Source organism: Micromys minutus (genome assembly GCF_963924665.1).
Source record: "Micromys minutus genome assembly, chromosome: 2".
In the NCBI taxonomy this organism is placed as follows: Eukaryota; Metazoa; Chordata; class Mammalia; order Rodentia; family Muridae; genus Micromys; species Micromys minutus.
In genome coordinates, this window is record NC_137971.1 from 106,936,091 (window position 1) to 106,951,065 (window position 14,975).

Consider the following 14,975-nt stretch of genomic DNA (forward strand, 5'->3'; position numbering starts at 1 on the left):
ATCACTATTTCTTAATGTCTGTTAACATAAATAAACTCAATTTCCCAAAAATGAGACATAGACTATCAGACTGGATTTAAAAAAAAAAAAAATCCCGCATTTTCCTGCATACAGGAAACTCATCTCAGAGACAAAGACAGACACTATCTCAGAGTAAAAAGCTGGAAAAAACCTTCAAAGCAAACAGACCTAAGAAATAAGCTGGAGTAGCTATTCTTATATCGAATAAAGTATATGTTCAACCAAAGATTATCAAAAAAGATGAAGTTGGACACTTTTTACTCATTACAGAGAAAATTTATCAGGGGGAATTCTAAATCTTTAGCATACATGCTCCAAATACAAGAGAACCCATATTTATAAAAGAAACCCTACTAAATGTCAAAACATACATTGCACCACACACAATAATAGTGGGAGACTTAAACACCCCACTCTCATCAATGGACAGATCATGGAAGAAGAAACTGAACAAGGACACAATGAAACTAGCACAGGTTATGAACCAATTGGAATTAAGAGACATCTATAGAACATTTCACCCTAAAACAAAAAAAAACACCTTATTCTCAGCACCTCACAGCACATGCTCCAAAATTGACCATATAATCAGTCACAAAACAAGCCTCAATAGATAAAAGAAGATTGAAATACTCCCATGCATCCTATAGATGACCATGGACTAAGGCTGGTCTTTAATAACAGCAAAGACAACAAAAAGCCCACATACATATGGAAACTGAACAATGCTCTTTTCAAGGATAGCATGGTCAAAGAATAAAGATAGAAAAAAAAAACTAAGAATTTTTTTTAGAATTTAGTGAAAATGAAAGCAAAATATACCCAAACCTATGGAATACAATGAAAGCAGTTCTAAGAAAAAAACTCATAGCTTTGAGTACCTCTACAAAGAAACTGGAGCAAGCATACAATAGCAATTCACAGCACAGTTGAAAGCTCTAGAACAAAAGGAAGCAGATACACCAAAGAGGAGTAGATGGCAAGAAATAATCAAACTCAGAGGAGAAATTAACCAAATAAAAATAAAAAGAACCATTCAAAGAATCAAAAAAACCAAGAACTGATTCTTTGAGAAAAATCAAAAATACAGATAAACCCTTAACCAGACTAACTAGAGGGCAAGAAGAGATTATCCAAATTAAATAAATAAGAAATGAAAGTAGAGACATAAACCTGACACACAGGAAATCAAAGAAATTATCAGATCCTACTATAAAAGACTATACTGAACAAAAATAGAAAATCTCAGGAAATGGTTGAATTCCTAGAGAGATACCAGATGCCAAATTTCAACTAGGAACAGGGAAACTATCTAAATAATCCCATAATACATAAAAAAATAGAAGCAGTCATAAAAAGCCTCCCAAACATAAAAAGCCCAGGACCAGAATTCAATCAGACATTTATTGATGACCTAATACCATTACTCTTCAAACTATTCCACAGTATAGAGTCAGATGCTCCACCATCCAACTCATTCCTTGAAGCCAGACTAACCTTCATTTCTAAACCACACAAAGATCATACAAGGAAAAAGAATTTCAAACCAATCTCCCTTATGAACATGGATGCAAAAATACTCCACAAAATAATTGCAAACCAAACCAAAGAACATGTAAAAACAATCATTCAACATGATCAAGTAGGCTTCATCCCTGGGATTCAGGGATGGTTCAATATATGGACATCCATCAATGTAATGCACCATATAAACAAACTCAAAGAATAAAAACCACATGGTCATCTCACTAGATGTTGAGAGAACATTTGACAAACTTCAACAGCCCTTCATGTTAAAAGTCCTGGAAAGAACAGGAATACAAGGACCATACCTAAACATAATAAAAGCAATATACAGAAAACCAATAGCAAGCATCAAACTAAACAGTGAGAAACTTGAAGCAATCCCACTAAAATTAGGGACTAGACAAGGCTGCCCACTCTCTCCCTACCTATTCAACATAGTACTGGATGTCCTGGCCAGAGAAATTAGATAGCACAAGGAAATCAAAAGAATACAAATTGGATAAGAAAAAGAAAATATATCACACTTTGCATATGACATGATAGTACATTTAAGTGACCCCACAAATTCTACCAGAGAAATTTAGCAGCTGATAAACAGGTTCAGCAAAGTGGTTGAATATAAAATTAACTCAAACAAAATAGTAGCCTTCCTCTAGTCAAAGGACAAATATGTTGAGAAAGAAATAGATAATAGATACACTTCACAGTAGTGACAGACAGTACGAAATACCTTGGTGTGACTCTAACTAAGCAAGTGAAGGAACTGTATGGCAAAAACTTAAAGTCTCTGAAGAAAGAAATTGAAGATGATCTCAGAAAATGGAACGATCTACCATGCTCATCGATTGGAAGGATCAACATTGTAAAAGTGGCCATCTTATCAAAAGCAATCTACAGATTGAATACAATCCCCATCATAATTCTAACTCTATACTTCATTAATTGGATTGAGCTATTTACAAGTTCATTTGAATAACAATAAACTTAGAATATTGAAATCCAACTCAACAACACCAACAAAAAAATAACTTCTGCTGGAATCACCATCCCTGTCCTCAAGCTATATTACAAGACAATTGCTTTAAAACCACATTGTACTGGTACAAAAATAGGCAGGTTGACCAATGGAACTGAATAGAAGATCCAGGAATGAACTTTACACATATGGTCACTTGATTTTTAACAAAAAATCTGAAAACATTCAAGGGAAAAAGGACAGCCTCTTCAATAAATTGTGTTGGCTCAACTGGCACTCAGCATGCAAAAGAATGAAAATAGACCTTTTCTTATCTCCTTGGACAAAGCTCAAGTGCAAGTAGATCAAAGATATCCACATTAAACCAGGTACACTTAAACTATTAGAAGAGAAAGTAGGGAAAACTTTCCACAATGTTCATAGCATCCCTATTTATAATAGCCAGGAGATGGAAAGAACCTAGATGGCCTTCAATAGATGAATGGATACAAAAATTGTGCTATATTTACACAATAGAGCACTACTCAGCTATTAGAAACAACGACTTTAGGAAATTCCTAGAAAATGTATGCATCTAGAGAATATCATCCTGAGTGATGTAATCTAGAACACACATTAGAACAAACATTATATGCAGTCACTAATAATTGGATACTAGCCCCAGAAAGTTCTGAATACCCCAGAAACTACTCTCAGGCCATACGAAGCTAAAGAAAAGCAAAGAACAAAAGTGAAAATCTCAGATCTTCTTAGGAAAAAAAAGTAGTGTGTAGCACCCCCTCTGATTGTGGTATTCCTGGACCTTAAGTCATTAATAATTCAGGAGCTATGAATATAGCCTTTTGGCAATTTTTTGGTATTCAAAAATCATTATGTTTAATCTATGCACACCAAGAAAACTTTGACTGTTTCCATGTTACCTTCTTCTCTACATGCACTTTATACTTATGGTAATTAGTAAGATATCAATGCATACTGTCAAACCTCTAAAATAATTAAGTACGGACAAAAAATATTCATAATGTGTTATTGCAAAATGTCTTTAAAAATCTGTACATGTAGCTCTCCTTTTCTTAAAATAAAGCTGTAAGAGAAAAAAATTATCCCACTAGACTCCAAAGATCTCTCAGGGTCTAAACCACCAATCAAAGACTACAGATGGAGGGACCCATTGTTCAAGCCACATATTTAGCAGAGCATGACCTTGTTAAAAACAAATTAAAGGAGTGGTTCCTGGTTTTGGGAAAGCACAATACCCCTTTGTAGGGAAATGCTAAGGTGGTGAGGAAAGAGTAAATGGTTATATGGGCACAGGCATTACCTTACCGCTTGTGTCTGTAGCCTTCATGCCTCCATCTACACACTGAGCTAGAGAAAGGCCATCTCCATTGGAATTCATAGTCTGTCCAGAGAGAGCTGAACACCCAGTACAATCCTCCCTCCAGAGACCATGGCCCACAGTCATACAGGAGTGACAAGGTCCATTCAGAGACAACAAGACCGACTAACATCTGGCAGAGCCTCTGAGGAGGCACTCATATTTTGTTCCTGTCAGAAAGTGCTACTTGACAACAGCAATAGTGCTTGGGTATAGTGGCTGCATATGTGGTGGATCCCTGCTGAGGCAGTCACTTGATGATCTTTTCTCCAATCGCTGGTCCTCTATTTGTCCCATTATTTCCTCTCATGAGTGGTTTGTTCTCTTGCATCCACCTCTGCCCTTCCTTCCCTTTGAGCTTCATAATTTCTATGAATTGTTTCATGGGTATTCCAAGTCTTTGGAGGTGGTATAAGCTTACCAGTGAGTACATACTGTGTGTGTTCTTCAGTGACTGGGTTACCTCACTCAGGATGATAGCTTCAAATTCCATCCATTTGTTGAGGAATTTCATGATGTCATTGTTTTTAATAGCTGAGCAGTACTCCATTGTGCATATATAATACAATTTCTGTATCCATTCCTCTCTTGAAGGACATCTGGGTTTTTCAAGCTTCTGGCTATTATAAATAAAGCTGCTATGAACATGATTGAGCATGTGTCTTTGTTAGATGTTGGAACTTCATTTGGGTTTTGCCTAGGAGTGGTAGACCTGGGCCCTCAGGGAGTACTATGTTCTGAGGAACTGTGAGTGTGAACTCTAGAGTGGTTGTACCAGTTTATAATCCCACCAACAGTAGAGGACTGTTCCTCTGTCTACATATCCTTGTCAATATCTGCTGTCACCTGAGTATTTGAAATTAGCCATTTGACTTGCGTGGGGTGTAATCTTAGGGTAATTTTGATTTGCAATTCCCTGATGACTAGGGCTGTTGAGCATATCTTTAGGTGCTTTTCAGCCATTCGATAGTCCTCGGTTGAAAATTCTTTGTTTAGCTTTATACCACATTTTTAAATAGGATTATTTGATTAACTAGAATTTAACTTCTTGAGACCTTTATATACATTTCCTCCTGTCTGTGTCTGTGCCTGATTGATAGTGGCATGACAGCATACCCTGGCATTCCTATTCTGATATAGCAGGCAGAAGGCATATGCTGAAGCCAACATTCCTGCTCCCTGTTACTTTTTGAGTCTGAAATGTTTCTCGCTGTCTCAGACTCAAGTTGCAGGGAATTTGGAAACTGTTTGGTTTGTTTATTTTTGAGACAGGCTCTCACTGTGCAGGCCTCTGGAACTCACAGAGATCTTCCTGTTTCTGCCTCTGGCAGGGGTGGAGGTGGGGAGGAGAACAACTAACAGCAACAATAAGATGGCAAGAGACAATCACAAGAGTCCAAGCAACAGAAAACAAGATAACCTGCCAATATCAGAATCCAACTCTCCCACCATAGCAAGTAGTTTATTTTCCAACAAACCAGAAAAGATTTGGGCTTAAAATCATGCCTTATGTTGATGATAGAGGGACTGGAGCAGACCATGATGAACTACCATAAAGAAATAGGGATAAACACAGATAAATAAGTTTAAGCCCTTAGAGAAACACAGTAAAACACAAGCAAACAGATGGAGGAACAAGACCATCCAAAATCTAAAAGCAAAAATGGAAAGGATAAAGAAAACATAACAACAATCCTGAAGATAGAAAACTTAGTAAAGAAGTCAGGAGTCTTAGACACAAACATCACCAATGAATACAAGAGAGCTCTGAAGTCAGATACTTGCATTCCTTGTAAATCTCTAATGATAAATGACATGAGCAAATCTTCCAGGCAGTGGCCAGAAAGAATCAAGTAAACACTTAACTCAGTAGTTCCTCCAGTTTTCTGTTCCTGTACATTGCACACATGATTCTCTTAAGAATCCCAGCATTTTAACTTAGATTTACTAGTATATAATTTTAAGCATTCTATACTTTCTTATCTAGAAACCTTTCTCAAATGTTGTACAAAACTTATTTTATAACTTCAATACTTTTTCTTTTCTTGGGGTCATAATGTTCTAATTCATTTTCTAATATCTTCTTCAAACCTTCTTTGCAATTCCATTCATATGGAACTACCATTGTGCAATTATTACATTGTTTCCAAGTTGAAAACACATAGAATGAACCTGGGTCATTAGGGCTGTGCTGTGCTGTGCCCCTGTGCCTCAATTACAAATTTTTAAGAATCATTATATCAAGGAAATTCTAGTTTCACAGAATCCACCTGAGCAAAAGGAGAAAGAAATAGGAAATTCAGATATAGTAGAAAAATTATGCACACCTAGGCCAAATAAAAGTAATCACACACAAATCAAACCTATACAGTCATTGTACAGAACTAAGGTTAGGAGAAATAGAAACAACTGGTTTTTTTTATAATTTTATTTAAAAATAAACCAGAGATCCATGTGCATATTATTAAAAACATTTTAGTGTAAAACTATATGAATATATTTTTGTCAGTACTTGATTTTTTAAAGGTTTGATAGTATGCATTGAAATCTTACTATTTACAATGGTCATAAAGTATATGTAAAACAAAACATAATATTGAAATAGTCAAAGTTTTTTTTTTTTTTTTTTTTTTTTTTTTTTTTTTTTTTTTTTGGTGTGTAAAGGTTAAACATAATGATTTTTAACTACCAAAAATTGCCGCAAAGCTATCTTCTTAGTTCTTGAATTATTAGTGATTTAAAGTCTAGGTGTACCCCACTCTGAGAGGGTGCTATACACTTATTGTTTCTTTGTTTTGTTTATTTTTTCTAAGAAGGACTGAGGCTTCAACTTTTTGGCCTTTACTTGGTGTGTGTGTGGGCGGGGGGTTGAGCTTCATATGATCTGTGAGTTCTTTCTTGGGTATCCAGAGCTTTCTGGGGCTACTATCCAATTATCAGCGACCACAGATTTTTAACGAAGAGCTGCCATGGGCTACTGAGATGGCTCCATCCAGGCCTGCTGTAGGTAGGCTCTTATTTCAGATAGTAGATCCCCTAGAAGCATGTGTCTTCTGCTTCTCAGGTTCCCAGAAACCATAATTTTTCACAAGAACGTGTGTCAGGCATCTGAGATGTCTCCATTCAGGCCAGGGTTGGCAGTCCCTGTCATGGTATGTGGTCCCCAGCATGTTTCAATATATGGAAATGTATCAACGTGATCCACTATATAAACAAACTCAAAGGAAAAAACATACACGATATTCTCTTTAGAAGCTAAGAAAGCAATTGACAATATTCAACACTCCTTTATGTTAAAAGACTTGGAAGGATCAGGAACTCAATGCCAATGTTTAAACATAATAAAAGCAATATACAGCAAACCAGTAGCCAACATCAAACTAAATGGTGAAAAACTTGAAGCAATCTCACTAAAATGAGGGACTAGCTATGAATGCCCACTCTCTCCCTACTCATTCAATATAGTACTGCAAGTACTAACCAGAACAATCAGAAAGCAAAAAGAGGTCAAAGGGATACAAAGTGGAAAGAAAAAATAGTTCAAAAGAATACAAATTGGAAAGGAAGAAGTCAAAATATCACATTTTGCAGATGACATGAGAGTATACTTAAGTGACCCCAAAAATTCTACCAGAGAACTTTTACAGCTGATAAACAACTTGCACAAAGTGGCTGGATATAAAGGTATCTGGACCACATCATTAGGCTTCCTCTACTCAAAGGATAAAGGGACCGAAAAAGAAATTAGAGAATTAAAACCCTTCACAATAGGAAGAGGATTTAGAAGATGAGGCAGCTTGCTATGAAGAAGAAAGATGCCACCCAAATGAACTATGAGCTAACAGCTTGAGTAAAAAACAGAAGAAAGTGGGAGGTGGAAACCACGCGGTTTCCCGGCCTATAGGCTCCAACACCCCTCCACCTTATATAGAAAGATTCTATTCAGATTCCTTCCTTACTAGAGATTAGCAGAAAAAGATAAGGCAGGCATTTCCGGTGTTTGAGGCTGACGATGGAGGCCGTGTTCATGCACCAGTAGAATATATTCAAATTAAGAAACTTGCCGAGTCAGTCTGTAATTATGGAGTTAGTGCCAATTTTACTATTTCCCAAGTCGAGAGGATTGCCATTCTGGCTATGACTCCAGGAGACTGGCAGAAAACAGTGAAGGCTGCAATAATTCAGAGTACGTGGCACCTGGGACAAAAAGGCCAGAAGGTCTGTTGTAATTGTGAAAAACCTGGGCACTTAAAGAGAAATTGTCAGGCACAACAACAAAAAAGATTACCAGGACTGTGCACAGGGTGTAAAAAGGGATATCATTGGGCTACTGAGTGCCGCTCTATAAAAGACCTTCAGGGTCGAGCTCTGCCACCGTTACCTCAGCAGTCAACAGGCAAGGGTTCCGCTCTAAAAAACATGTTTTGGGGCCTTTGGCCTCAGGCCCCCAAAACATATGGGACCCACGCCCCTCACAGGTGGATTCCTCAGTCCAGGATTCCCCAGTCTGCAGAAGCACAGGAGGACCCACGAGATTGGACCTCCGATCCGCCACCCAATTTTTGTTAATGCCAGAGATGGGGGTTCAGCCTATTCCTACATGTTATGAAGGGTCTTTACCCAATGACAGCCTAGGCCTGGTAATAGGGTACATTCCAATGGCCAGAAAGGGGTCATTGTTCTCCCCGCAGTGATAGATCATGGACACTCAGGAGAGCTCCAGGTTTTATTTTCTAGCTCTCGGAGCGAATCCTCTTTTCTGAAGGTGATATAGTTGCTCAGTTACTAATTTTACGAAACTTACAGAAGCCTCCTAAGATATAAGCCGATGCCACTGCTGCCTATTTAATGATGGATTTAAGCTCCAGACCATCCTTGGAGTCACAGATGTGCTTACTTGGCTCCATTCAACAAGGCTCTGCCCTCAGTAACAAGAACAGCTGTTTCTATGGCTCTCTTTAAATCTTGATGACCATGGTCAAACTGCAGCCAAGCGTCACTGCTCAGAGCCAAGTACACCAAAAGAGATTGTAAAATGGAAGGATGTACTGACTAGTCAATGGAAAGTGCCGGATCTTATATTAATAAGATCCAGGGGAGCTATTTGTGTTTTTCCACAGGAAGAAGATAATCCATTCTGGGTGCCTGTAGGCCTTACGAGGAAGAATTTCATAACGGAGGTTGCCAAGTCTCAAGATGATTCTACTGATGATTCTATCCTGGCAAGGCTGCTGCTAAACCTTTTAATCAGTGGCTCCTTTGTGGTATTAATGGTAGCTGCACTGACCTTTCCCCTATGTCCATGATTCAAGGAGTATATAGTGAGAAGGGCCAATTGAGTTTTGATTGGAAGGGTGGTGTTGCTGCAGGAATACAAGCTGGTAAAAATTCAGGAAGTTTTGCTTGGCAACATCCAATATAAAATATACAACCTATAAGAGAACAAATTACTCAGCAACACCTGCGTGTGTTTGTGGCCCCCATTTATATGGATAGTAAGTAATATTATCATGACACAAGGCCAAGATAGATTAGATTGCTCCCCGAATAATTGTTTTCTACCTTATGCTGGGACGCGGCTATGTATCCTTTTGCCTTAGATACTTGCATGCTCCGCTTTGTTCCTGTTCCGGTGGATGCCCCCAGTAGCTTAAGTTTGTTTAGGAAAAGGAGAGATTTCAGGATTTCTGCCATCATTGTCAGGTTGATTGTCACAGCTGCGGTGGCTGTCTTGTTTACAGCCTCGGCTCCTGCACTCTCAACATCAGTACAAACGGTGCAAACTATCAATGAGCTTTAACAGGCACAGCCTTAAATCAATTGTCAGCCACAGTGGCAGATGCTCTTGATTTTCATACCTCTGCTAGTGCCCAGTGAAAAGGCGGATTAATGATTGTTTTCTAACGCCTCGACCTGAGAAAGGAAAGATTAGATATTCTCTTTCAAAATGGCCCAATTGGGATATGAGAGAAATTTGGGGGCACTTTGCATTACCAGCGTACAATATGAAAATTTTACCCAAGCAGCTACTCTGTCTAGATTATAACTTGCAGGAAATTGGTCAGCAGGATTTGACGAGACTCTTGAGTCTTTGAGGGCAGCAGTGTTGGCCATCCACTCAACACAAGTGGACCTGTCTTTGACAGAAGGCCTCTCCACCTGGATCTCTTCGATTTTATTCTATTTTAAGGAATGGGTGGGGTGGGTTTTTTTTTGTGCAATATTTTGCTGTGGGTTGGTGTTCCTGCTGTGGTTGGTTTGTAGACTCCGGTCTCAACAGAAACGTGACAAGGTCGTTATCACTCAAGCATTTGTGGCCATTGAACATGGGGCCTCCTCTGAAATTTGGTTATCTATTTTCAAGAATTAGTCGGCTTCTGAGTTCTCTGCTCTTTCACCCCATGGATATATAGATCCATTGAACTGGGAAGAAAGAGACTCAGCAGTCATTGATCAGCCCTTGCACATTGCTGAGGATTCCTCATTGCACGAGATAGGGTGATCATGACTTCCCCACTAATTCATTTTTTGGCTGGCCTCTTTTGTAGAGTTCTCCCTAGGCCATTTAGCAGTGGTTGTAGCACAGCACTGTGGTATCCAGAGACGGGCAACTTTCCTCATGCACAGACAAGGGGCCCAGTGGGGATAGGGTCACCCTATGATGGATAAGGCTGTGACATTGGAGGAATGACCTAAGACAGGAGCCACAGTAGAGTGACATAACTATAGAGGCCTAGACCAGCCTTGTTCTAGTAAAACAATAAGGGGGAAATGTTGAGGGCTGAAGGCTGTGCCCTTACAAGATGGTGCTGGTTTTCAGGTGCCATTAATCAGCTAAAGTGTGGTAAATAACCACTGGGCACATGTGCAAAGAGTGGTGCGAGCCAAGTTACGGCCCATCCCGGGGCATCACGATCAGGCTACTAGTGGGCAGCCAATCACACAGCGACACGCCACCCTTGCGGGTATAAATTAGGGTGCCTTTTCCTGCCTGGTGTCTTCCTCTTCAAGATGCAATAAAGGTTTGCTGAAGAAGGATCCTGGTGTTCTGCGTGCATTCTTGTTGGTGAGATGGTAGTGTGGGACAATAGACTATGTCTTTTTATTAGGTAATTGAGTCCATTTATGTTAATAGATATCAAGAAATAGTAGTAGCTGTTTCCTGCTATTCTTGCTTTTGTAGGTTGAGTTGTGTCTATGTCTTTTTCTTCTTTTGGTTTTCTTGCTTAGGAGTTTTCTTGTTTTACTAGGATGTAGTTTCCTCATTGTATTGGGTTTTCCACCTATAATTCATTGTAGTGCTGGGTTTGTGGTCAGATATTGCATAAATTTAGATTTGTCTTGAAATATCTTCATCTCTCCATCTATGGTGATTGATAGTTTTGCTGAACATAGCAGCTTTGGCTGGCACTTTTGCTCACTTAGGGTGTGCATGATGTCTGTCTAGGCTCTTCTAGCTTTCATAATCTCTGTTGAGAAATCGGGTGTGATTCTGATTGGTCTGCCTTTATATGTTACCTGACCTTATTCCATTGCTGCTTTTAGTACTCTTTCTTTGCTTTGGGTACTTGGTGTTTTGACTATTATGTGTCAGGAGGATTTTCTTTTCTGGTACAACCTATTTGGAATTCTGAAGGCTTCTTTTTTGCTCGTGGTCCTCTCCTTCTTAAGGGCAGAGAAATTTTCTTCTACGATTTTGTTGAAGATATCTATTGTGCCTCTTAGTTGATATTCTTCTCACTCTTCTATTCCTATTATCCTTAAATTTGGTCTTCTCATTGTGTCCTGGATCTCCTGGACATTTTGGGTTAGGACCTTTTTGTTTTTTACATCTTCTCTGGCTGTTTTGTCTATGTTTTCAATGTTGTCTTCAGCCTCCGAGATTCTCTCTTCCATCTCTTGTAGTCTATTAAAAATGCTTGCTTCTGTGACTCCTGATTTCTTTTTTAGGTGTTTCACTTCTAGGGTTGTCTCTTAGTGTTTTCTTTATTGTGTCAATTTCCATTTTAAATTCCTTCTTCCATTCTTTCATCTCTATGGTATTGCTTTCCTCGAGTTTTTGAGTTCATTTAGTGTTTTTCTAATACATTTCACCCCACACAATAATAGTGGGAGACTTTAACACCCCACTCTCACCAATGGACAGATCAGGGAAACAAAAACTGAACAAGGACACTGCAAAACTAGCAGAGACTTTGAACCAACTAGAATTAATAGATATATACAGAACATACTATCCTAAAGTAAAAAAATACACCTTCTTCTCACCACCCCATGGCACCTTCTCGAAAATTGACCACATAATTGGACACAGAACGAGCCTTCATCGATATAAGAAGATTGAAATACTCCCATGCATCCTCTCAGATCACCATGGTCTACGGCTGGTCTTTAACAACAACAAAGACAACAAAATGCCCACATACACATGGAAACTAAACAACACTCTGCTAAAGGATAGCAGGGTCAAAGAAGAAATAAAGAAAGAAATTAAGGATTTTCTAGAATTCAACGAAAACGAAAACACAACATACCCAAACCTATGGGATGCAATGAAAGCAGTATTGAGAGGAAAACTCATTGCTCTAAGTGCTTCCAAGAAGAAACTGGAGAGAGCTCACATCAGCAACCTGACAGCACAGCTAAAAGCCCTAGAACAAAAGGAAGCAGATTTACCCAAAAAGAGTAGACGGCAAGAAATAATCAAAATTAGGGCAGAAATAGACCAAATAGAAACAAAAAAAAAAACCATTGAAAAAATCAACAAAACAAAGAGTTGGTTCTTTGAGAAAATCAACAAGATTGATATACCCCTAGCCAGACTAACTAAAGGGCAAAGAGAGAGTATCCAAATTGACAAAATCAGAAAGGAAAGTGGTGACATAACAACTGAAACTAAGGAAATTCAAGAAATCATCAGATCCTACTACAAAAACTTATACTCCACAAAATTGGAAAATCTGGAGGAAATGGACGAATTCCTAGACAGATACAAGGTACCAAAGTTGAACCAGGACCAAGTAAACCACCTAAATAACCCTATAACACCTAAAGAAATAGAAGAAGTCATCAAAAGCCTCCCAACCAAAAAAAGCCCAGGTCCAGACGGGTTCAGTGCAGAATTTTATCAGACATTTATTGGGGATATAACACCAATATTCACCAAGCTATTCCAAAAGATAGAATCAGATGGAATATTACTGAACTCATTTTTTGAGGCTACAATAACCCTCGTACCTAAGCCACACAAAGACCCTACAAGGAAAGAGAACTTCAGAACAATCTCACTTATGAACATTGATGCAAAAATACTCAACAAAATCCTTGCAAACAGAATCCAAGAACACATCAAAACCATCATTCATCATGACCAAGTAGGCTTCATCCCTGGGATGCAGGGATGGTTTAACATAAGGAAATCCATCAATGTAATCCACCATATAAACAAACTTAAAGACCAAAATCACATGGTCATCTCACTAGATGCTGAGAAAGCATTCGACAAAATCCAACACCCCTTCATGTTAAAAGTCCTGGAAAGAACAGGAATCCAAGGCCCATATTTAAACAAAACAAAAGCAATATACAGCAAACCAACAGCCAACATCAAACTTAATGGCGAGAAACTTGAAGCAATCACACTAAAATCAGGGACTCAACAAGGCTGCCCACTCTCTCCCTACCTATTCAACATAGTACTGGAAGTCCTGGCTGGAGCAATTAGACAGCAAAAGGAGATCAAGGGGATACAAATCGGAAAGGAAGAGATAAAAACATCACTCTTTGCCGATGACATGATAGTGTACTTCAGTGACCCCAAAAATTCCACCAGAGAACTCCTACAGCTGATAAACAAGTTCAGCAAAGTGGCCGGATACAAAATTAACTCAAACAAATCAGTAGCATTCCTATACTCAAAAAACAAATATGTGGAGAAAGAAATTGGGGAAAAGGTACCCTTCACAATAGTTACAAAAGCTATGAAATACCTTGGTGTGACTCTAACTAAGGAAGTGAAGGACCTGTATGACAAGAACTTTAAACCTCTGAAGAAAGAAATTGAGGAGGATCTCAGAAAATGGAAAGATCTCCCATGCTCATGGATTGGAAAGATCAACATCTTAAAAATGGCCATCCTACCAAAAGCAATCTACAGATTCAATGCAATCCCCATCAAAATTCCAACCCAGTTCTTCATGGAATTGGAAAGATCAATGTGCAATTTCATCTGGAATAACAAAAGACCTAGAATAGCGAAAACCATCCTCAACAACAAAAAAACATCAGCGGGAATCACTATCCCTGACCTCAAGCTATATTACAAGGCAATTGTGCTGAAAACTGCATGGTACTGGTACAGAAATAGGCAAGTGGATCAATGGAATAGAATAGAATATTCAGAAATGAGCCCTCATGTATATGGTCACCTGATTTTTGACAAAGGAGCAGTAAACATTCAATGGAAAAATGACAGCCTATTCAACAAATGGTGCTGGTCCAACTGGCACTCAACATGCAAAAGAATAAAAATAGACCCGTTCTTATCTCCTTGTACTAAGCTCAAGTGTAAGTGGATTAAAGATCTCCACATTAAACCTGATACACTGGAATTATTAGATGAGAAAGTAGGGAAAACCTTAGAACACATAGGCACAGGAGAAAATTTCCTAAACAAAACACCAATGGCTCAAGCTCTAAGGTCAAAGATTAACAAATGGGACTTAATGAGATTGCAAAGTTTCTGTAAGGCTAAGGACATCGTCAAGAAAACAAAACGGCAACCAACAGAATGGGAAAAGATCTTTACCAACACCACATCAGATAGAGGCCTAATATCTAAGGTGTACAAGGAACTCAAAAAGCTCGACACCAGAGAATCAAATAACCCTATTAAAAAATGGGGTACAGAGCTAAACAAATCTTTTTCAGTTAAGGAACTCCGAATGGCCGAAAAACATCTGAGGAAGTGCTCGACATCCTTAGCCATCAGGGAAATGCAAATCAAAACAACCCTAAGATTCCACCTCACTCCAGTCAGATTGGCCAAGATCCAAAACTCAGATGACAGCAGAT

At 38.7% G+C, this 14,975-nt stretch overlaps 1 protein-coding gene across 1 annotated transcript in view; it reads right to left on the reverse strand.

Annotated features, from left to right (window-relative positions):
• Positions 1-8,795: 8,795 nt before the first annotated feature.
• The window catches only part of LOC308417797 (olfactory receptor 14C36-like), a gene marked incomplete at both ends in the record, with an annotated part of 31,928 nt that continues 25,748 nt past the window's right edge, over positions 8,796-14,975 (reverse strand). Inside the window, 2 exon segments of the mRNA XM_080913083.1 lie at positions 8,796-8,954; positions 9,465-9,696. Coding sequence (XP_080769209.1) covers positions 8,796-8,954; positions 9,465-9,696 — 391 coding nt within the window.